This window comes from Orycteropus afer, unplaced genomic scaffold (genome assembly GCF_000298275.1).
Source record: "Orycteropus afer afer isolate SDZICR_OR568_19922 unplaced genomic scaffold, OryAfe1.0 scaffold00237, whole genome shotgun sequence".
NCBI classification, from domain to species: Eukaryota; Metazoa; Chordata; class Mammalia; order Tubulidentata; family Orycteropodidae; genus Orycteropus; species Orycteropus afer.
In genome coordinates this window covers 2,217,499-2,242,767 of record NW_006921824.1, presented here as the reverse complement: position 1 = coordinate 2,242,767, position 25,269 = coordinate 2,217,499, and the positions used below count along the sequence as shown (strand labels likewise).

The 25,269-nt window shown below is 44.3% G+C and overlaps 1 protein-coding gene across 1 annotated transcript in view; it reads right to left on the bottom strand.

The window, feature by feature from the left end:
- The window catches only part of PRKCH (protein kinase C eta), a 345,031-nt gene that overhangs the window by 115,646 nt on the left and 204,116 nt on the right, over positions 1-25,269 (bottom strand). The window contains exons 7-9 of the mRNA XM_007949086.2: positions 23,341-23,468; positions 19,629-19,772; positions 19,281-19,454 (exon numbers count right to left, since the gene is read on the bottom strand). Coding sequence (XP_007947277.1) covers positions 19,281-19,454; positions 19,629-19,772; positions 23,341-23,468 — 446 coding nt within the window. The remainder of the gene's footprint in view (positions 1-19,280; positions 19,455-19,628; positions 19,773-23,340; positions 23,469-25,269) is intronic.

Here is a 25,269-nt window from a genome sequence, read left to right as displayed (position 1 = left end):
TGGTTTGGTAACATCAGGACTGTGCTATTTTATTTGTTGACCTTGGGCTTGTTAGCCTCAGCAGCCATTAGCTGCCTGAGTGAAGAGATTCCTCTAGCTTCAGTAGGCCAGGAGCAAGAGGCAGAGCTAAAGCCCAAGGTCGAGGGGCTTTCACACAACCCCTAGAACCTGGCACTCTGAGCTCAGACTTAAAGCCTCCAAATTGTAAGAAGAAGCTTCTGTTTGTTAAGGCCATCCCATTGTGGTATAACTTCTGTCACAGCAGCACCAGGTAACCAGAACAAATGCCGGGCATGCTCTTCCCTTCTGGTTTTCTAACTCCAGGTCTTTGCACATTTCATTATAGTAATTGGCTTTGTCTGCTTGAGCTGCTCTTTGAAATCTTCTGTTCAGCTCTTTTAGCTTGTTATTTCTTCCATTTGTTTTAGCTACTCTCTGTTCCAGGGCAAGTTTCAGAGTCTCTTCCAACATCCATTTTGGTCTTTTCTTCTTTTCTCATCTTTTTAATGACCTCTTGCTTTCTTCATGGATGATGTTCTTCATGGATTGATGTCATCCCACAATTCTTCTGGTTTCCGGTCACTGGTGTTCAATGCATCAGTTCTGTTCTTTAGATGGTCTCTAAATTCAGGAGGGATATATTCAAGGTATTCCCATAGTGGCTGGGAAAGGCACTTGTACCAGGTCTCCTGATCAAATATGTCCTCATTTGAAAAACACTACAACTTAAATTTGCAAAGATGGTATCTTAGGTGGTAAGTCACTTTTTAAAAAAGATTTAGTTACTTAAGAAATGTTTGCACCATGGAATTCTTTGAGACAATTATTCCATATACTGTCTCACTGCCGTCGAGTCGATTCAACTCACAGCAACCCCTCTCCTTGGGTTTCCGAGGTGGTATCTCTGTGGAAGTAGATTGCCTAATCTTCCTCTGAGGAGTGGCTGGTGGGTTTGAACCACCAGCCTTCTGGTTAGCAGTCAAATGGCTTAGGCACTACACCGCCAGAGCTCCTCATATGCTATAATTCTCTTGAAACATTTTTAGTTTCAGCATCAAACAGGGCTAGGTCTACTGAAAATATTTAGGCAATTAGTTCATATAGATCTGTAGGGTGGCACAAAAAGTTATGCATGTGGCTACTAACCAAAAGGTTGGTGGTTTGTATCCACTCAGAGGCACCTTGAAAAAAAGACATGACAATCTACTTCTGAATAGTCACAGCCATTGAAAATCCTAAGGTGTTCAGTTCTCTGAAACACATAGGGTGCCATGAGTAAGAATCAACTCGATAGCAACTGGGTTTGGAATATATATATATAATTTCACTTACTTAGATAATTTTTTCATAACAGAGATTCCTAAACTTTACAAACTCTTAATGAAGCCAAGATTTCATCTTTCCCTCTGATTTGCGGATGAATTAGGTATTTCTGGCTCATGGGATGAGATTCTAGATTATAGCTGTCTTACTTATTTTGCCCAGTTAGACAAGAAGAGAATATGGTCAAGAATATACTACATCTGCCTTGAGATGGTGCCTGGGAATCTACTAGCCAAGAGTCTGTTCCTTCCTCTGTTCACAGAGTTGAACCGTTTGGTTCATCAGCAAATGAGACCTGTTCAAGCAAATGGCTTACCCACATCTTTTCCAGAATGATTTTTGCAAAACAGGCTAAATATTGATCTCCACTGTCCATTCAAGAAGATTGACTCAGACCTTATTATAAAGATAGGAAGGCTCAAGAAAAAAGAAGCATAGCTCTGAGAAGATGAGGGGTAATCAGAAATAGATTAGAACATTTGCCCAAGGGAAAGGATATTGTGCTAACTCTGTAGAGAAGCTTCAGTTGGTTAAATGGAGTTCAGATAGGCCCTTCATACCCCACAGAAGAAAGCAGACACTAAGATGTTAGACTCCAGTGGAGTTCTTTGGTGAACTGACTTCATCTCGGTACTTGATTTCTCCTCCCATGAAACCACTTCCTTCTGATTCTTCTTTGTGAATTTTTCAATTCTTCTCCACCCTTACTTAGAATTTCCTCTTCCCTTCTTTGGTTCTCCTTTCTTCTCCCTCCATAAACATCTACTTAAAGCCTTTAAAGTTTCTGCTTTACTAAGAAGACACTAAAGCCACCTAAATCTAATCTCCCATCTGAACAGTGTTTCTGAGCAACAGCTTCTTACCACTGAATTTCCTGAATGTCCTCATACTTCCCTAGCTGCAAACTGAACTCATTCTATTCCATCCTACCCCCCACCCCCAAGTCACCAACTGGCCCTAAGGGACACTGCTTGATGTCTTCCAGTCTCTTATCCTAAAAAATGGCTATCAATTCCTCAGCCCCTGTATTTCCTTGACTCCACTCCCCCTGTTGCTGCTTTGAGGAAGGTGGGACTAGCAGACCACAGGCTCAGCATCCTGAGGATGTCTGCTTACCTCCAGTCCCCTTCCTCTTCTGCAGCCAACAGAGCACCTTCTAAAATGAAAATTGTATGCTGCTCCCTGACCTTAAGTGATTTTTTGGCTCCCTGCAACTCCATGCATAAGACCTCAAGCCCTTTATGACTAAGCTTCTTTACTCCCTCTCCCAAAACTTCCTCTCCCACTTTACAGTCTTGTTGCATCAAATTATTTGGGAACTCCTGAGCAAGCATATCATGCAATTTCAATTTCTGTGCCTTTACATCTCTGCCTGGGAGACCCTTCCCCAGGACTAGAGGGCTCCTATTCATTCTCAAAACCCAGTGCCGGAAGGCCCTCCCCGAGAACCTTGTGACTTTTCTCCCTATCCCATAGTGGGTAATTAATGAGGAAGACTGAAGAAGATATGATGCATTTGAATTAATGGTGTTAGTGAAGAACACTGAATATACCATGGACTGCCAGAAGAACAAACAAACCTGTCTGCAAAGAAGTGCAGCCGTAGTGCTCCTTGGAAGTGAGAATGGCCAAACTTCGTCTCACCTAGTTTGGTCATGTTGTAAGAAGGGACCATTCCCTAGAGAAGGATATCATGCTTGGCAAAGTGGAGGGACAATGAAAAAGGGGAGGGCCCTCAATGAGTGGATTGACACAGTGGCTGCAACAATGGGCTCAGGTACAGCAGGCATTGTGGGGCTGGCATGGACCAGGCAGTGTTTTGTTCTGCTGTACATGAGGTCGCTCTGAGTCGGAGATGACTCAACAGCACCTAACAACAACAACTACGACTTTACCAACCATGATGTACTTCTCCCAGGACTGGTCCCCCAATAGCATGTCCACAGTATGCAAGATGAAGTCTCACCATCCTTGCTTCTGAGGAGCATTCTGGCTGTCAGCAGAGGGTCAGCAAAAAAAGGGGAAGACTCTCAATGAGATGGACTGACACAGTGGCTCCATCAATGGGCTCAAAAAGAGCAATGATTGTGATGATGGTGTAGGACCTGGCAGTGTTTTGTTCAGTTGGACACAGGGTCTGTATGAGTCAGAACCTACTGAATAGTACATAACCACAACAATAACAATATCACGGTGCTATAGGTATTTGTGTTTATGATTACCTTTGACTGTCAGCTGTTAGAGGGCAGATCTACATCTTGTCTTTCCTGTGTCTTCAGTCCCTGGCACATACCATGTGCTCAATGAACATTTACTGAGTCGAATTAAAAATGCAAGATAGGTGCAATACTGTTTCCATTACCATTCACTATAGAAATAGCCAGTGCTACTGGTGGCTAGGCTACTTTGAATATTTATAGACCATTCACTTGGAAGCCAGCATATAAGGTATCTGTATTTTGAGTTGAAATGACATTTCCATGTATGGAAATTTTAAAAAAAGGAAAGAAATATGTCTTCCTGCGAAGCATACTTATATTACTACTGGCAATACATTTTTCTACGTTGGTTGAGAAATGTTTCTTAAAGTTTTGATTATCTCTGTTTATAAAAGTCACCCAGAGGTACCACATACAGCATGGAAATCTGACTCACGGATAAACCAATTGCTGTGGAGACGATTCCAACTCCAGCTGAGCCCATGTGTGTCAGGGGAGAACTGTGCTCCAAAGCGTTTCCAATGGCTGATTTATTGAAAGTAGGTTTTTCTTCCGAGGTGTCTCTGGGTAGACTTGAACTACCAACCTTTTGGTTAGCAGCCAAGCATGTTAACCATGGCATAATGCCTAAGGCATTTGACTGCTAACCAGAAGGCTGGTGGTTCAAACTCACCTCAGAAAGAAGGTTGGGCAATCTACTTCTGTAGAGATACTGCCTCGGAAACCCAAGGAGGGGTCACTATGAATCGGATCCAACTCAACAGCAGTGAGTTTTTTTTTTTTTTTAGTTTCAGGACTCTTACTCACAAATAGTCACCCCTATAAGTTGAGGGAGCTCTGGTAGCATAGTGGCTAAGGCACTTGACTGCTAACCAGAAGGCTGGCAGTTCAAACCCACCAGCCACTCCTCGGAAGGAAGGTTGGGCAATCCTACTTCCGTAGTGATACTGCCTCAGAAACCCAAGGAGGGGTCACTACGAGCCAGGGCCAACTCGATGGCACATAACAACAACAACAAATAAGTTGAGGGAGGAGAGAATGGTTTTTATAAAATACCTTTGATTTGATGCCTTGTTGCTAAAGTGCAAACCTAATCATGAAACACCGAAACAGAGAAAGCTGAACTGTTTCTATTGCTTGCTTTTAAAAAGAACCCATTTTAAATATATATTCATGGAGCTGATCTTTTGCTCCCTACATGGCCCAGGCTCTGACATGTATGCCTCATGGTGCAGGAGGCTTCACTGTTCAGGGGTGCTAGCAATGTGCTGATGCTCATTCATATTAAACAGGCCCTACATGCCTCCCTGTCTCCTCCCAGCTCAGGGCTCAGTCCCTTCAAGTGCCCAGCTCAGCCTCTGACAGCCGTCATGAGCCCCAAAACAGGAATTTTGCCTTTCTGAAAAATCAGAAAAAATGATAATGCTTATAATTTTATGAAGAAGATTTGACATGCTTTGCTTTGGCCCCTATAAAAGAAAAGTGACCTGCTAGCCCACATGACATTTCATGTCTAGGACAGACCACCTGATGTTGATGGAAAAGCAGCAGTTTTCATCTGGGAATGGTTCCTTCCCCCGCACCAGGAAACATTGTTTGGAGACATTTTTGGTCACAGCTGGGGAGATACTAGTTGCAGTAGTGCTACTGGCCAGGGATGTTGCTAAATGTCCTACAAGACACAGGGCAGCCTGCCACAGTAATTGAATCATTCCAGCCCCAAACATTAGTAGTGGGCAAATGACATTGTACTATGCCAGTAAGTGATTTTTGTTTTGGTTTTTTACTGGAAAGAATGAAAATTCACCAACCACTAGATTCTTAAAACTATTTGACTTGTTGGTGAGGGACAAAATATTGGAGGTGAAATTCTTAGTAATGTGGAAGGAAAATTCCTAACACAGTTCTGTCCTAAAGGCCAGTGAGGAGGAACAAATCAAGTTAATGAGCAGATCTTAATCAACAGGCTTCCAGAAGAGAAAATTTCAGCGTCTAGGTCAACTCCATTATATTTTCTCCTTACTATTGTTGGTTGTATCTATCTCATCTTAAATTGCCTTTCACCACTGGTAGGTACCCATTAGTGCACAAGGTCTGGGCTTATTGGGGGCATGGACTAGTTCCTACTCACACTCCCTTAGAGAACACCAAGGAGACCATGGGTCAGTGCTCCTTAGGGAGTGAGGATAAGAGGAAAGGAAGAACAAGGAAGCAGACAAAGGTGCTTTCCATGGTTCACTGCACAGAAAAGGGGAAAAATGAATGAGGGTGGAGTTCTGCTGACAGAGCTTTCTTCTCTTGTTTTGGTTGAGAATTATATATTACATCACTTTAATGTTTAAAATATCATATACCACGAGAATGGAATTAAGAGACTCTGGGAAGAGTTCCAAGATTTCCTTGGCAACACCTAAGTGATAAATCCTTACAGACTATTCTATAGAAGTGAATAAGAGTGAGCTCACATACAGCGGTACAAATTTGGCTGTACAAATACACCAAAAGTTGGGAACCTCCCACAGACAGGAAACAGGAACTCCCTGGGTGGCCCCACACAGAAGACCCCAAAACCTACTGCCATCAAGTCAATTCTGACTCACAGTGACCTTACAGGGCAGAGTTGAACTTCCCAGAGGGTTTCCAAGGCTGTAAATCTTTCTGGAAGCAGGCTGTCTCAACTCTCTCCTGGGGAGCAGGTGGTGGGTTCAAATAGCCAGCTTTTGGTTAGCAGCCAGATGCTTTAACCACGGTGCCACCAGAACTCCTCTAGTGAAGACTAGAGGGCATGCCAAAGCCCTCTAGCAGAGAGGAGGGTCAGCAGGTGAAACTGAGCTTGCAACAAAAGGCCTTGAAGAGGAGACTTGCAGGAGAGTAGAGTCAGTCTTGGTGGCATGTGGGTTAATACGGGGGCGAGGGGATGTCCCCACAGCCTCATTTGGTACTGCCGGTGAGCAGACCAGCCCACCCAGCAGGGTGAGGCAGACAGTGCGAACAGCAACGGTGAGAAAGGAAAGCGAGTGGGGGCCGCTGCTCTCTCCACTGTGCCTCCCACTCTGGGCTCCCACTCCTATCAGTGATACAGAACTGATCCCCACCAGAGGTGCTGCCAATGGCGTGAGCCACCCACCCCAATAATCTTCATCAGGCCCCAATTCATACAGACCCTGCACACAAATAAGAGTGCACTTGATATGCAAATAGAAATTTAAAACAAGACCCTTAGATTCCCTTCAAAGCAGATGGCTGCTCTGAGCAGCTTACCATGGAGATCACCTGAACTGCCACCATGACCAGCCTACCATGGAGGGTCACCAGCTGATTCTACATTATGAACAACTTGGTCAGAACCTTCAGGCCCCCAAACTGCCCATGAGATCACGAGCTCTCAAAACAGAGTCACTGAGGACAGTGTTCACTTAAGAGCAGAGCCTGACATCTCGCAGGTACTCCGTGCACATTTGCTGAATGAACGAATACCTTCCACGCTAGTCTGCCAATGGGCAATTGGCACTTCAATTGGTACTTCCAAGTCTGCAACCCCCATGGTCAGAACAACTTGCTTTATGCTGACAAAGCTGAGTCTGCTCATGAGAGGCTCCAGAATAGATGGACACAGCTGGGTTTTACCAGTAATGAAGTAATTCTGGAAAATGCAAGTATTTCAAAACTGGAATATATTACAATCTAGGGTCTCTATCAAGGACAGTCAGGTTTATGCATAGCATAATTCTGTCTTCCAGATGGGATGGAGACACTCCAGCCACTCACAAGTGTGGCTTTGGGGCACTGGTCTGAGGGTCCCAGTCAGTCCTGGTGGCAGCCAACCTAACTTTCTTGGGGAACACCTGATGGCCACTCCAGAGGGGTTGGTTGGTTTGTTGGTCTATAGCCACTTGGGCTGCATTTCTGGGGAAAGACTGGCAAGTAGGTAAGATTTCTCCCCCAGAATCCACTTTCAACTACCTTTTGTGCTATAATGACTACATTTATTATACATGATTGCTGAACTCAGCAATTTCACGTGTATTCATCTTCTTTTCAACTCAATGGAAGATTAAAAGGACTGTCTGATGTTTCTTTTGCCTAGAACTCAATCAGTGCGACCTTGGGTTGACTGATTTTTACTGTAGTATTTGGCAGAAAGTCCATCTCATTCTCATTTCTCCCTGGAGCCATCTTGGCTCTTCAAACCCAATGTTTCAATAAAGGCCCTGTCCAGGCCAGAGTATCTGTAATTTGACAGGTTTGAAAAGGCTCCCAGTCATGGTCAGGGGAAACCATAACCAGGCAATCACCACCACAAAAGGCTTTGTCAGTCATCATGTAATATAGAGGTAAAGTCTGACCAGAGTCAAGTCCAGTTACATCAAAGGAAATTACACATGGCTCCATGAACTGTCTTACCAAATGTGAAGGTGGAGAATCTACTCAGTCTCCAAAACCCAAAAACCAAACTCACTGCTGTTGAGTCATTTTTGACTCACAGCGATCCCTCCTTGGGTTTCCAAGGTGGTATCTCTACGGAAGTAGATTGCCCAGTCTTCCTTCCAAGGAGTGGCTGGTGGGTTTGAAATGCCAGATCATCTACATCATGGCAGCTAGAGACAACAAGGCTAGGCCAAATGGAACAACCTGAAACTGAAAAACGTGCCATTTCAAACCCTTTTGTCACACCAGTATCTTGGCAGTCCTATCCAAGAAACAGAGAGCCAAAGGAACGGCTTGAACTGCAGGTTCTCTTATTTCCCATTCATTTTCCTGGCCTGATTCAGGAACAGAGACTGGCAGCCTCAGAGAACCAAAGCAAAGGCCCCAAGTAAGCCCCCAAGAGTCAGAGCCAAAGGGTCACTGGACGGAAAGAAGGCAGGTTAAACATGTGCTTGCTCCAAAGAGCCAGATCCAGTCAGGAATGATACCCCTCTGCTGGTTCCACAAGAACCTCCCTGCTACAACTGAAAAGAGAAAATCAAGAAGGGAAAACCAAAATGGATGACACTTGCTTTTTTTATACACCCACAATGAATAACCTAAAAGAAAGATGGAGTCACATTAATAAGTTCGGAACATGCAGAGCTGAGAAACACCATGTTCTGGCTCATTTTCTATTTTAATCTCAGCCAAAGGCAAACTACAACAAATGACCTGTAAGAGACCAAATCATATTTACAGCAGTCATTGCACAGGGAGAGGAGGAAGCCTAGTTTCAAATAGATATTTAGATATTTCATAAAAGGCTACAAAGCTACACATATTATAAAAAACTGCCTTTATTCCTGTCTAATGAAACTATTCTTCAGAGCTGTACATATTACAAAGAGAAGAAATTTCTAGTTGTGTGCAACAGACAGGGCCTCAGTTACTCAACTGGACAGCCTGGTTAAGAATCCATGCTCTGACCCTTTCTGGCTGTGCAATTCAGAGCAAAGTATTTAACTTCTCTGAGCTTCAGTTTCTGAAAGACCTATAACGGGGATAATCGTAGCTGCACCTCACCAAATGTTATGGGTATTCAATATTTCTATTACAGAAATCTATCGAATGCTCAAAATGTACAATTTGATAGACACTGGTAATGAAAATAAGCATCTAGACCATACACTATGGTCTGAAAGAAGAGTGGCTGCTGCTGGCATTTCATTCTTCATCAGTCCTTTCTGCAAAGCTGGCACCTTTTGGGTGCCATGAACCAACCAGCTCTCCTGAGGCATCAACAGGGGCCTCTTCAGAACTGTCTTCTCAGCAGAGGAAGAAGTCTCCCAGCTTTTTCACCAGCACTTCCCCCTCAACTCCTCTAACCCACTGTCATGCAGCCTCTTCCCCGTGCCCAGGATGTCACAGTAACTCAGAGCACAACTCGGTGATGCCGCTCCAGGGGCCAAGTGTGCCTTCTCTGTCCCCAGTACAGCCACTGGCAGTGGCTCAACAGGAAAACTGTCCTCCTGGCGCTGCCAGATGCTTACTAATCACAGGAAAGGGCAGAGAGCTGGCAGGGCTGGAATGCGGTCGGCGCTGGATGGGGCTGAGCCGGCCTGCAGGGCCGGCTGCAGGCTGTCAGGCCACCCCATCGCTGTCCTGAGTCCTTTCTACAACAGGAACATGGAGGAAGAATACAGATTTGCAGATAAGAGGTACTTATCTGTGAAAAATGAAAGGCAGGGGGGGTTTCCTAAAGATAAGCTGGCTACTCGTTAAGCCAAAATTAGAACTCACAGCACTCACATGCTGGAGGTTCCAGTGTGGTTATCTGCACGACAAAATTCTGAAGGATGAATTCCGGGGCCATGTGACCACCTGCTGCCTGCCTCCCTCCTCCTCACGCACACTGACAAACACTTCACTAGCATTTAATATAACAACAATGGAGAAAATAATACAGACAATAGAAGTTCCTTGTTACTGTTGTTAGGTGCCGTCAAGTTGCCTCCAACTCATAGTGACCCCGTGCACAGCAGAACGAAACACTGCCCAGTCCTGTGCCAGGACCTTAGAACTCCCATTTCCAGGTGCTTTTCACAGCAAAAGGAGCTCTGGTTGTGTAGTGGTTAAGGCATTTGGCTGCTAAGCAAAAAGTCAGTGACTCAAACCCACCAGCTGCTCCATGGGAGAAAAATGAGGCAATCTGCTTCCATAAAGATTTATAGCCTTGGACACCCAATGGGAGTCACTATGAGTCAGAACTGACTCGATGGCAGTAAGTTTGGTTTAGTTTTTCATAACATGTTGCAAGTGTGACTTAAGTGTACTGAAATCATTTTGCATTTAGTTCACAGGATTCCTAGACATGCTAACCTTTTAAAATAGGATTGTTTCTTCGTGACCAACACGTGAGGAGTGGCTTCTTACGCAAAGCTATGCCACTGCCAGCAGCTCCAGATACGCTGCTTTACGGGTGACTCCTATAAGCAGACATCACGAGGCCACCATCAGCAGCCTAGATGACCCCAGGGAAGAACACGGCAGAGGCACAGATGGGAGGAGAGAGCCCTTTAGATGGCTTCTCTGACCCTTTAAAGGAAGGATCTGAGCCCGCTGTGGCCCAGCTGAACACGGGTGCCAGCAAACGTAAAGTCAAGCATTCACAAAGAGGGCTGCCTTGGCTCCTCTCTTGAAATGGGCCGGAGTCCTGCCTGGTACAAGCTTTTCTGAATGGCTGATAAAGGGCAGCTCTGGCACTGGGCACGGTGTGGCTGTGTTTTCCAAACTGAAGAAACCTTTGATTCAATAAATTGGGTCTCTGGACAAAGACGAAGGCATCTGACCAGCATTTACTTTCCCACTCAGCTCCTGCTACTGCCCCAGCCTTGTTCCTTCCTTTCCAAGGCACTCAGCTGACCAGCTCCAGAGGAGCCCAAGGGGGCCAGACCCCAGAGAGTGCGGGGAGGGGACCAGCATTTCGAGCCCTAAACACCAGACGCCTCAACTCCTGACACAATGGCCACTGATTAAGATCAAAGGAGTATGAAGTAAATTTAGTTTGAAAGGTGGGAAAGGGAGCATTGACTAGGCCTGCCTCTGGGGCCTGGGAGACCATGAGTGCCCTCTGGGGCAGGAAGTCCTGGCTTAAGAATAGCATACTATGCCCTCTCCCTATTGTTAAAGAAATAGCACCTCATTAGCAAAATTTGGTAATTAGGGAAAAAAAAAATCATCCATAACTGTACTACCTTAATACCCTGTTAGTTTTACTGCTGTTTCCTTCTGGTCTTTTTTTGGGGGGAGTGGGGAAAGGAAGGGAGGAGGAGCCAAGTTTGCCCCTCATTGTCTTGTGCAGGACCTGCTATGGACACATAGCACTAATCATCATACATTCTGTATTACTTCCTGGACTCTCACCTCCTAGTTCGACCAGTTACCATGGTGAATTTTGCACTTGGTAAAGTGAAGGTAATACTCGCATCTAATAGGGCTGTTGTACGCATTGTGTACAATAATACATGTTAGTGTCTGACACATAATTCAAGTGTTATATACTCAATGAACTCTTTACTGGCCGAAAAATTTCCAGTTTATCTCTTTACTAGGTAAAAAAATCTTCATAAATGATATATTAAGTACACCCATTCCTGATGGCTGAAGTTGTATCCAAGGTTTTCCTATCATAAATAACTCATTGCCATTGAGTCATTTCTGATACTTAGTGACCCTACAATGTACTGAAAATAATTATCTTTATGCATAAAATTAATTTTATTATTTGTATCAGAAGTAAAATTAACAGCTCCGAAGCATAAACATTTTTACGAGTCTTTACACACATAATTCAATTATTCATACACTAGTAGGATTTATAATGTAATGTATGAGGATGCCAGTTTAACTATGTACTGGCAAGCAATGAATATTAATATTATTAAAAACACTGGGGAGGATAATTTAGGAGCTCTGCTGGCACAGTGGGTAAGGCATTTGGCTGCTGACCAGAAGGTCGGTGGTTCAAGACCACCAGCTGCTCCTCTGGAGGAAGATGAGGCAGTCTACTTCCACAAAGATTTACAGTCTTGGAAACCCAGTGGAGGTTGCTATGAGCCGGAATCAACTCAATGGCAGTGGGTTTAATCCTATGTACCGAATAGGATAAATTCTCTAACATTTGAAACCTGCCTTTCATTTTCTTTTCCCCAAGAACATCAGGAGCTCTGAACATCCTACCTCTTCTGTGTGCAGGGGAGGGGTGTTGGTCACTAGGAAGCCCCAGGCAGTCCTATTTACCTTTGGGTCAGGAAAGGAGGTGATCATCACAACAGAAATGGCCACATCCATCTGTGAGCAATGCTTCTCCCATGAACACATCTGCACACTCACATTTGTGCCTCACGGCAATCCCGACTTCATCTGCACAGTGAGTGCTTTAAAATGCAAAGGAACTTTAAGACAGGCTCAAGCCATTCAGACAAAAGAAAACAAAGCTCGGCTAGAACTCAGAATGTCGGTTCCCATGGCCAATGCTGCTTCCACCTCAGCAGATCAAGGGGACCCAGGGCAGAGAGGATGTGTTTACTAAGTCCATGTTGAATAAGTGACCCAGTTGTCCTGTAAGATAATGTACCCTTGATGGGCTTCAGCAGAGTTTGGGCTCCAGGCAGCCTGACCTATATCTGAACCTTGTTTCCACGTCTTACAATCTAAGTGACCCTCAGCCAGTCATGTCAGTATTTCACTGGACAGAGACCCTGACTCCCCAGGGGTATGCATGAGGAGTGTCCTGTTTGCACAAGGGCCTTCACAACGAAGTGCTACATTACACAGAGAGCTAGGGAGTGGCCCCAACACCTCCCTGCATATCACTTCTAAATTCTTCAGGGAAGCTGGTTACAGAGAGCAGCATCTCACTTCAGAGGCCACAGCCTGCAAAACTGTGTAACTCAAAAAGGAATACTCTGCTGTAACTGCTCCTAGTCACTATGATTTTTCTGAATTTTTGTGGTGGTTGTTAGTTTTACAACAGTGAATGGGGGTAGTCACTGAGGATTCTAACAGATGGAAGCACAGCGAGCAGGTGCCACACACATTGTGGAGTCTGACACCTTGTAAACCTGAGAGAAGGCAGAAACTGCAGCAAAATTAAAATCGTTTCTCTCCAGCTCAGCATTAAAAAAATTCATTTGCTCCTTTTAAGTTGGGTCCCACCACTTCATTTATCACCTAGATTTAAACCAAAAACCCACTGCCATGAAGTTGATTCCAACTCACAGTGACCCCATAGGGCAGAGTAGAACTGCCCCATAGTGTTTCCAAGGCGGTAAATCTTTAGGGAAGCAAACTGCCTCATATTTATTCTGCTGAGCGGTTGGTGAGCTACAACCACGAACCACTGACATTTTGGTTAGCAGCCAAGTGTTTTAACCACTGCACCACCACAGACCAGACTCGACTGACTGCCATGGAGTCGATCCCATAGTTCCTATCTAGATTTATGGCAGGGGAAAATTCACCTTAACCTTTGCTTTGGAGACATCTACTTCAATATACAAATTTTAAATCCCAAGGCAGTTCTTAATGAAGTAATACACAGTTTGTGTGTGTGTGTGTGTGTGTGGGGGGGTTGAAATTAAAAAAAAAAAAATTAAATGATTTTGCAGTAACGACTGCCACCTTGTGGCCAAAGCTAAAACTTAGCACTAGAAAAAATAGACCATTAGCCAATGTGAATAACGGCTGAACGCTGAGAATCCCATGTGGTCTGTAATATTTCAATACACTGTATAATTTATGGGAGCTCTGGTGGCATAGTGCCTAAGGCATTTGACTGCTAACCAGAAGGCTGGCAGTTCAAACCCACCAGCCACTCCTCGGAAGGAAGGTTGGGCAATCTACTTCTGTAGCGATACTGCCTTGGAAACCCAAGGCGGGGTCTCTATGAGTTGGATCCGGTTCAAGGGCAAAGGGTGGATATGTACATAATTTGTATACAGTAAAATCTGCGTAATCCAGAACCTGTGTAAGGCAGAAACCTGTCTGAGAAGGAAAATTCTAATATTTTCCACTGAACCAAGTGACAAGAAAGTGGTAACACTGCATCCTGTCAAAGGCAGAAAACTTGTAAGTTGAAAAACAAGGCAGTCTTGTCAAGTCCTGGTTCTCACAGGTTTCACTGTATTTTCCTGGAAAATTCTGCATAGTATAAGCTATATTAATTGGGATCCCAATCTTTTCTGGGTTAATATCTTGTTTTCCTATTATAAATAACCAGTGATCACATTATCCAACTAGTGAAACCTCTGACTACCAAGGATTTCCTCTTGTAATAAAATTCCCCAAGAGCTGGGTAGGAGACATTCCTTTATTTGCTTCATCAGCAGCTACATGGCAAAACAGCCACTGTTTGGGCCCAATTACTAAATATCAGTTGCTTGCCTGACTCGAAGCTTCTCACTGGTTATCTAACCTGCTATCATATGGAACAAACCAAAAACCAAACTCACTGCCGTCGAGTCAATTCTGACACACAGTGACACCTCCTTGAGTTTCTGAGGGGGTATTACTATGGAAGTAGATTGCCAAGTCTTCCTTCCGAGGAGTGGCTGGTGGGTTTGAACCGCCAGCCTTCTGGTTAGCAGTCAAGTGCCTTAGGCACTATGCCACCAGAGCCTGATGTCATATGGAACATTCAGTTCCATATCTGATTGAGTTCTAATCTGATATCATCAAAGATCTCAGGCCTAAGGTTATCTGGGTCATGCCCTCAGTTCTGCCTCAGAGGTATGGTGTGATTAGGGCATTCGAGCCTGAGCCTCAGGTGGGTGGCCGGTACCAGCTTATCAGCCATTTCTTCATTACAAGAATGTTCTCAAGTAGCCCCATTCTTCTCCCCCCACCAAAAAAAAGGGTGTGTTGGATGAGGGTGGGGTAAGGGCTTTATGTTGGCAAAGTGGGAGCACAGGAAATATAGCTTTGAGGACAGTGCACTGGAGCAGGGAGGACGCTGAAGCCCCAGCGAAGCAGAGGACCCAGGAGATGCGAGGGGAGAATCGGGCCAGAGGGCAGGGGAGCACGGGTTCCAACACTGCGTCACCAAGTGAGGGCAGCTGGTGAGAAGAGTGCGGCCTGGAGGAGCCCGACCTGAGGGAGGGAGGAAGGAGTGTAGAGGTAGACTGTCCCAAGAAGCCATGGCCAGACTCTTTCTGATATGCTTGGGCAACATGGGGAGTCCCAGCAGTGGATCCCCCTCAAGGCACCACCTGTCTGCCAGCCCCCAGCCTTGCCCTGCTCCAGCCATTTTTCAAGCTGCACACGTGTCCTTTCCAAAACAGATCTGAACACAAGTGACCCTTAAACATGAGTACAAAACAAGAGTACAAAGAAATGCAAATGAGAACTCCAAAGATACCATTAAAAGAAAAATCTTTTGGAATTCAATAATCAAAACAGATAGCATGCCATGATGGGAGCGAGGGAGAAATGGTCCTCTCCCATGTGGTTTGCGAGTATAAACTGGAAGACGCAGCTCATCAAGGAAAGAGCCTGGGCTCTGCAGTCAGACTGCCTGGCTTCAAACCCAGCCAGCCAGCCATGTAGAGGCGTAAACCTCTATGTGTCTCGGTGCAGTGCGATGGATCACTTATATATGGCTTTTTGCTCCATGGTCTTGTAACTCTCACCAAATGATTAGGTGGGACTATATGAATAAGATGGTTGTGGTCCAACAAGGGGGTTAGACAGCGTGCTAATAATGCAAATAGGGTGCATGGCACCTTGTGTGGATGGTGGATGGGATCATGCAAATAAAGCATATGGAACCCTAATGAGAGATTGGTCAGTTCTGCCATCCTGCTAGACTTAAAATGAACCATCCCAGAAATGGGAAGGGGGACCTAACTACCACTAAGAAGGAAGAGTGAGTTAGGAGTAGAACACGTCCTTTGGCCCAGGGTTCCTGTGCTGAGAACTTCTTAGACTCAGGAGACAGTAAGAGCTGTAATGCCAGAGATGGTGAGAGACGCAAGAAGCAGCAGCAGAGAAATGGCAGCAGTAGTGGGAAACTGGCAGGAGACAGCATCATGGGCTTCCTGGCCATGGAGTGAGAAAGCTGAGCGCCTTCGGGCAGGAGGCTTGCTGGCAGAGAGGGGCGCCTCTGGGAACTTATCGGTGGAACTAAAGAGCTTCTAACACTTGCTCGAGCTGGGCAGAAGCCAGGCTGGCTCAAAAGGCCCAAGAGACCAAGAGCTGAAAGGCCAAGGGTCAGAGAGAGGCCTGCCTGTAGGCACAGCCAAGAAGCTGTCCTGACTGATGACCTGTATTCTGAGTCATTCCTGAACCTGTTACTTCCCTAATAAACCCCGCATTCGTGAGTATTGTCCGTGAGTACTGTATGGCCACTGCCGTGAATTATCGAACATCAGAGAAGTATGCTGCAGGAGGGATGGCTGGTGTCAGAATTGGTAAAATGGTTGGAGAAAGGAGGTATGTCTGACCTTCACTTCATAGGAATCAGCCTCGGCCTACTGATGCTGATAATGATTCTGCCCCCCACTTTTGAAGTTAGACAAGCAGGTCTCATGCTGCCCCCATGCCATTTTTTACATTCAGTTTTCTCAGCTGTGCAATGAGGTTGATAATAACAGAATTTATTTCATAGGGCTACTGTACAGATTAAATGGAATTGTACACATAAAGCACTTAGAACTTAGAATGGTGCCTGGAATATAGGCTGTAATGCTAGCTGTCTTTAGCCATTTGGGGGAAGAGGGCATTTGGACTCAATCAGAATTTTAAATTCACATACTTTCTGACCAAATGCTACCACTACTAATGTGTCACACAGAAACAGTAGCACAGCGTGTAAACAAATATAAAAGTACAAAGGGTCTCACTGTAACAATCATTGGAATAAAAGGCTAGCTACAACCTAAATACATAACAATATGGAAGAAGTTAAATAAATTGTGCTATGTTCTTAAAATGGAATACCACGCAGCCATTAAAAAGTGTGGCAGCTAAGCATTTACCAATGGGAAACAATCTCCAAGATAATAATACTACTTTAAAAAAAAAAAAAAAGAAAAGTACAGAAGTGGGTAAAATGTATATATCTGCCCCTCCCTTATAGACTACCTTGTTATCTGACATTTTGCTTTTACAACAATAATAAAAAACTACCATCCAGCTATTTTGCAGCCTGATAGTAACGTACACCAAGGTGTGAGGCCAGAGTAATGCTGGCTGTGATGGTTAAGGTCATGCGTCAACGTGGCTAAGCCATGATTCTCAGTGGTTTGGTAGTTAAGTAATGACGTAATTTGGCAGTTACATAATGATGTGGTCATCCTCCATTTTGTAATCTGATGTGGTCATTCTCCATTTTCACATAATGTCGACTTTTGTGTAAAAACATCTGGAGCCAAACCATGTTGATAAGTGAAGAGTGGGTGTACCATTTGTGGCTTTTTTCTTAAAAATAAATGTGCATGCATTTATATGTTGTGTGTGTATTCTTTCACATGCAAAAGAGTCTCTGAGAGGTGAGACACGAAAGCAGTCATAGTTGTTTCCTTCAAAGAAAGGATATTGGGAGGATGCTTCCATCACCAATTCCAAAATGATAGTTTTTTATAGTTAAAAAAAAAAAAAAAAACATGCAATTTATAAAACTTCTTACAGGACTTTGCATTGCTCCTAGGACTAACGTAAACTCCTTGACATGGCCTGCAAAGCCCTTCGTGGCACGGCCCTGGCATTCTCTGCAGCATCAGCTCTCACCGGGCTGTCCTCAACCTGGACGCTTATGCATGTTGAGCTTTATTCATACCTGATGCTGTCCCTCCTCCTTCAACCTGTGGCCTACTGACTACGCTATCTGGCATTCTCACTCTCATTCTCTTTACCTAGCTAACTCTAACTCACCTTTCTGGGTTCAGCTTAGTTATTACTTTCCCTATAGGTGCACTGTCAGCATTCCTGGACCAGGTGAGATGCCCCTATCCTGTTCCTACTAGACCCTCTATTCCCTTGATGGTAGTAGCACAGACAAAGGGCAGGTCCAGAATTCACTTTCTGTGTCTAGAATGCATGCCCTGGAATGACATTTGACAGCAGGGAATGTCTTACACATCTGTCACAGACCTTCTGGTTGCCTTCTCAGGAACCATTTTCCCCCTTCACTAATATCAAAAGACCAAGTTTGAACCCAACTCTAAGGGGCAGCAAAGAGTCCCACTCCAGCAGATGAACCAATCATGCTAAACCACTTTATCCTGGCCGGATATTTACTCTTCCAGTTTCCCTTGCAGCTAACAGTGAGCAGATGACCTAAGTCTAGGAATTATTTTCTCTTCCTGATAAAGGGATTAGCCCATGAAGCCTGCGTGCTGCCCCCATGGTTCCTGCTTCGGATGCTGTCTTGTGAAGATGAGGGCTGTGGCAAATACCTTGAGACCCCAAGGAAAAATGCCCAGTGTCACCAAGCAACTAGTCTAACTCTAGCATTACTATCACAAGCCCACTGCCATCGAGTTGATTCCAACTCACATTCACCTCTGCTCGGTTTCCAAGATGGTAAATCTCTATGGAAGTAGATTGCCCAGTTTTCCTTCCACAGAGTGGCTGGTGAGTTTGAACCACCAACCTTCTGGTTAGCAGTCAGATGCCTTAGGCACTGCGCTACCAGAGCTCCTTTTGCTACCACCAGACTTTTCTTTATGTGAGATAACAAGAAAATAGCTCATACCAGTGAACCAACCTCACTCTTTCTGTTTATTGTTTGAGCTACTGTTGGTTTGGTATTTGGTTAACTGTAGCCAAAAACATCCCTAACTACATACCACCATAAGTTAGACAGACTTGACTACCTGGAACTGACAGTCCAGGGAATCAAGCAAAGATTATCTGTTTGAAGCCAGGATTGTTGGCTGAACTCTTCATGTGCATGGGTCAGAACCAGTACAGCATTTAGGAGCAGAGCCAAGGCCAAATTAACCAAGATAATTAGCCCATGACATTTACTTTGTTCTTAGACTCCTATAACCTCTCACTCTGCTAGAGAAGACTGAAGTGTGAAGACCTTTTCGGTCTTAAAACACACAATCCTCAAAAGGTGCTTTCCCCAGGACAGTCAGAAAAGAAAGGGTTAGTTCTTTAGTTTCAGCTTTGTCCCAGCGTTCATCAGAAGTCACTGGTACCTTCATAAGGCTCTGTCTTGGGAGCCCATCCCCAAAATAGTTTCCGATCCTCTACTTCATAAAATCTTCAACATCTCATTCTTCACCTCTTTAGGAAGGCAGACCATCTAGGTGGTGAACTTACCGGGGTCTGAAAACAACAGAAGAGCTGAGTGAGGAAGGGGTGATTGCGGGCCAGAGACAGGATCCTCTTCTCGGTCATCGTGCACTCCACGTCATCGTCCTGGAGGATCACGTCCTTCTTTAGCACCTTCACAGCATACAGGTCTCCTGTTTCTTTTATTCTTGCAAGCATCACCTATGGAGGCAAACAGACGGAGCATGAGGAAGTATTCTTGGGATGGCTAGGATGTGGCCACACATGGGGAAGAACTAGAATGGCACATGAGAAATATGAGTTTGTGTACAACATGCACACACAAACGACATATGCACACATGCTTACTTCAGCACAGTTAAAGCCAAGACCCACCTTCCCAAAACTCCCTTTCCCTAACACTCGGATGAACTCAAAGTTGTCGATGCCAAGTCGGTTGGAAGAATTAACTCCAATCCCATTTCCTTCTCTGGTGCTTTCCTTTCCTTGTCGCCTTAAGGTCGATCTGGAAACAAGCTTCTGCAGAGAAAAGTAGGAATACAAACTGTGTCAGAAATCTCAGTGTAAGCCTGAAGCATTTATGGATGGAGACCTGTACTTGTGGGAGCGGTCCCAAGCCCCAATACAACTCTCCTCGGGAAAGAAACCAGTTCTTCTCAACATGTGATCAGGTTTTAAAATTCAAAACTACCTCAGTATCAGCTGCTGATCTGGGCTTACTGCTATTTAGGGAAAAAATTATTTAAAAATACATCTAAGCCACTGAGTTTCAGTAGGCAGGCACACACGAGTATATAGAAACGCTAAGAACGCCACCTGGTGACCACTTCTTACAAAGAGCAGTTTTAATGTTTGCAGAGAGAATCAAGCAGCGTTCAGTACCAGGACATGAATATATGAGCTACTTTTTTAAAAAAAATATACAATATTTAAAATATATAAAAGGAAATAACAGGTCAATATAAATTTGGAACAATTAACAAACTTATGAAGGACAAATTTAAAATACTTTTAATCCCATCAGACTCACCACTTCCCCCACCATACACACACAAAAAATCTGTTAATACATTGGCACATGTATAAACACATCTGTCTTTTTTATGCCTGGTTATTTTTTTGAATGTAATCGAAGTTATGCTTTAATAACACACTTTTCTGTTTAATCTTCTGACATATGTATTTTCCATATCCTTAAATACCCTTGAAGATTCCTTCAAGGATATGAGTTCTAATTGCTGTTCAATATTTCTTTTTATGGATATATCATAATTTACTTACCAATTCCCCTGATATATCAGTTGTCTATTTTTTCACTATTATAAGTAACACTAAGAAGAACATACGTGTATACAAATCTTCAATAGTAGGATGATTAGGTGTCTAGGCTATAAGCTGACCATTTAGATTCAAATAACAGCACTGGGACCCAACCTTGTGACTCTGGGAAAATTACTCACCCTTTGCAAGCCTCAGTTTTCTTTTCTGAAAAGGGGAATGTTATAGCACTCCTCCTCTCGTGGCATAGTGCCTAAGGCATTTGCCTGCTCACCAGAAGGTTGATGGTTCAAACCCACCAGCTCCACAGAAGGATCCGTAAAGATTCACTGCCTTGGAAACCCAACGGGGTCACTGTGAGTCAGAATGGACTCAATGCCATAAGTCGGGTTTGTTTTTTTGCATAGCATCTTCCACATGTGTAGTTAGAACAGCAAATGACTAAATACCCATAAAGCCCTCAGGTCAGTGCCTGGCACATACAATCACTGAATAAATTTGAGCTCTGTTGTCACCATCATCTATTTTCTTACAATGATTCTGTAGAAATGGAATTCCTAGGGTCAGAAACCCAAACCCACTGCCACTGAGATGATTTTGACTCAGAGCGACCTATAGGATAGAGACGAACTGCCCCATAAGGTTTCCAAGGCTGTAAACCTTTACAGAAGCAGACTGCCTCATCTTTCTCCCAAGGAGCGGCTGGTGGGTTCCATCTGCCAACATTTTAGTTAGCAGCCGAATTCTTCAACCACTGTGCCACCAGAGCTCCTCCTAGGGTCAGAGTCTGTGCTGATTCTAAAGACTGATGATACACAGCCAACTTGCCTTCTGGAAAGATTGACCAATCTACCCTCTCACCAGCATATGGAGGATTCCAGTTTCTCCTTATCTAACACACTGGCCTCCTCAGCCAGCCTTCCAGACCAGTTATACTGTGTACATGCCCTTTCAGAGGGCAGAAAGGTAAGGGGACTTCTGTAGCTTGCCACCTTGGAATACGTATAAGGCAAGAGACCACTAGACAACAGACCAAGTCTAACATACCAGGAGCTTTTGGCCTAGTTAGCTTTAAGAAAAAAATCTATTGGGGTCAACTTTAAGCAATGTTTGCAACAAACCAACTGTGCAACAGCCTGAAACTACAAGCATTTTACTTAACAACTCCCCCCACGAAAAAAAAAACGAGTTAGCAAGATATACACAGTAGACCATCTTAAAAATCCCACTGCTTTCATAGCTTTTCCTCTAGGTCCGACATCACAAATTTTTCAGAAACAGAAAAATTTTACCAGCTTGAATTTCACTTCCTCCACTTAAATACTTCCCCTGGTTGGGCTGGTACTGGCTGGAAAATTCTATGCCAATATGTCTCAATCTTTTTTTCTTTAACTCATTCCTCTCTTCTGATAAAATTGTCTGTCTCTTTATAACGTTGTACTATCAAATAAGAGGTGATTTCAGGTTTCTCAGTATTACATATAATATTAAAGATACTGGTCCAAATGACAAGTGATATTCCCCATCCTTGGAGATTGGGCCATATGACCTTATTTTCACATTTTACAAGCTGTGGCCCAAGTGGAAATGTGTAATCTCCACACTTCAGGAATAAGTGCCCCATGAATTAGAAATCCTCCTCACTGTATTAGGACCCAGGAGCTCTGGTGGTGCTAGTGTTAAAGCATTGGGCTGCTAATCAAAGGGCTAACAGTTCAAACCCACCAGCTGCTCTGTGAGAGAAAGATGAGTCAGTCTGCTTCTGTAAAGATTTACAACATGGAAACCCTGTGAGGCAGTTGTACTCTGTTCCATAGGGTTGCTATAGTTGGAACTGGCTTGATGGAAGTGGGTGGGCATTAGCATCCTGCCTACCTGCAAGACATACCTAACGTGACAGACTTTGCCAATGTCTTCCTGAAATCAAGTACTACAATGTCAACACAAAGTTCCTGGTCTAACATGCAGGACTTTCGGTAAAAAGCAAATTGAAGTCATTAGTCCTGACATTTTCATGGGCTGAGAAACTCACAGTGAGTGAGTTTCCTTCCTAAGTACCAGAGATTATAACAGTTCTGTCTAGAATTTTCCTGAACCAACATCAACTGACACCCTTCACAAATCACAGCCATATCCATGGCTATTTCCCAGCTCTCCTCTCAGCAGACCTGGAGGGCAGCAACAGGACACAGGTCTGAGAAGTGGCCAGAGTTCTAATGAACTACAGCAGGTGGAGGTCACTCAAGGAGGTCACAAGACAAAAACATGCCCACAGCAATTACAATTCCAGCTGCTCCTGAAAGCCAAGAGGAAGGAACTCCTGTCTGTCACTCAGTGTGAGAGATAAATTCACAATCTATAAACAAAAACTACAGAGCAGCTAAATTCCACGGCTGTGGAGAACCTCAGAGATCTTCAAGTTCAACAACATCAAAGATCAGGAAGCTGAGGCCCAAAGTCCCTGGTCAACTGTCCTGTGCCATCCCCCAGCCATGGGCATAACCTCGGCCCCTGGATTCCAGACTTTTCAAAACACCACACTGACAGGAAGCTGATTTGTTCTTAAAAAAAAAAAAAAAAATTAAAATCCTTTTCCTCCTTCCTGCTCTATCCGCATGCTCATTATTTCTTGTCATATAACTGTACAGAGAAAACCATTTGTGGAGCAAACGCTCGTAAAGGGATGCACTGAATCTGCTCCTTGCATTTGTTAGAGGAGGACCTGTGATTACGCCACATGCTCTCACTCAGTCTCTCTACAGCTGAACAACTTCAAAATTAACATACATGACCAGAAGCAAAGTCTCACCGAGGTGGGAGAGATATTTCCAGGTTGGAGGCCCATCCCCGCCAGTGTCTTGGCCAGCTCCACAGCATTCACCCCACAGTTAGGGGCCACATTTGCTTGACATCGGATGTGTACATTCATTTTACATACTGGAGGGAAGAGGAAAACAGAATTCCACATTCAGGCAGGAGCCAAGTCCACATGTACTATAAAAAAGAACTGCAACAACCAGGCAAGCTATAGGCTGAACAGTGTCATCTTCTTATAAAATTCAACTTATACTATGACAAGTCCTGACGTTTTATCTGTTGTTGCTTTGTGCACAAGCAGAAAGCCTGGCATACTGAAGATTAATACATTTCAAATACACACTTTGCACCTTGACTTGATGAGACACAGACATCTAAATCCTGTGTAAGAGTCATTGCTGACTTACCAGCATGACTCAATACAAGATCAAAACGCTTACCACAATGACAACTCATAGTCAATTAAATCACAAGGCATCATGATGACAATTTTTATTCTTTTCCTTCTCTCTCTCAAGAGCACAATAAAAGGCAGCAGTCTAAATGACACATATAGATCATTGTTTGAAGAGGATGGAAATGGTGTTTTTGCAAGAAAACCCTCTAAACAAATCTTTCTTTCTGAATACTATTGTGGTTGGGTAGACCTCACAGCACAGAGACGGGCATCCTGTGAGGCTGGGGTTCTCAGCACTTGCAGCCTGTGTTTCTAACTGGTAATGGAAAAAAAAAAAAAAAAGGAAGTAACTTTTAAGCTTTTTTTTAAAGGTCAGAGTAAACGACAGTCAGAAGAGAATAAAGGAAGCTAAGCTCGTGGTGCACAGAGTACCGACTTGGCATGACAAAGGACAGTGGTTTAACCAGCAGAAGGAATGATCTGGCAGAGTTTCCCAACCCTTGTTAACAGGGTGACACCCTGCTAACGGGGTGAGAGAGCAGAGGTTCCCTGTTTATGGAGAGTCAGTCCATCTTTGGAAGCAGGTGCAATTCCAGGTTTTGTGGTGCTTGAAGTTTATATAATTTAGAGACCCTGCTTAAGAAACAGAATATCATATCAAGCAGAAGCCTTGGAAGGGGTCCTTGTAAGGATGGGCTCTGAGACTTATGCTTCATTAGCTTCACAGGAAATCAACCTCTCCTGGAAAGGCTGATATGGAGACACACAGCCTGCAGTGACCTTTTGAAACCACCATGTGACAATAAAAGCAAAACTTACTGGAGCCAGCTCATTGCAGGTGCAGCGACACCCTCAGGCCACCAGGGACGAGCACATACAGGTGAGCCTCATGGACGGCTCTGTACGTCAGTAATGGTGGAATGGAACCAGCAAGTGAGTTTCACACTGGAAACCGCAGCCAGTGAGATCATCTAGCTTAAGACCAAGCAGAGACTCAACCAAATCCCTAAAAGGAATCCATGAGCTGGCTGCTGGTTTTGGTTATATAAGAATTATTAAATAGTGCTCTAGAGGAATAGAAGAATTTGTAGCCCTCAAAGGCAAGCACTGATTCCTTTTCTATTGACAGAAGCAGGCTTGGTAAGCCCACGTCAACTCTGCCTACCCCATCCTTCCTCAACCAGTGGATTGTGTCTGATAAGGCCTCAGGATGAAAGTCACTTGTGTTTCAACAAGGGGTGGTATTCCCCACGACACCCAGATCATTACAGCAACACTCAAAGAGAGATGACTCGGGGCCAGCTGCTCCCCAACTCCCCAGCTGCTCCCCAACAGGACACGGATCAGCCTTCACTCTCTCTCGCCCCTCTTTGCAAAGGCAAAGCTCCAAACTCTGGCCCCAGTGGCCACAGTTAGTAAAGTGCAAGCCCACAGCCAATGCATTAAGCATCTTTTACTCCACCGACTCCTCAAAGCTCCATCCCAGCACTCTTTTGGAATACGTGAGGCCACTCTATGATACTT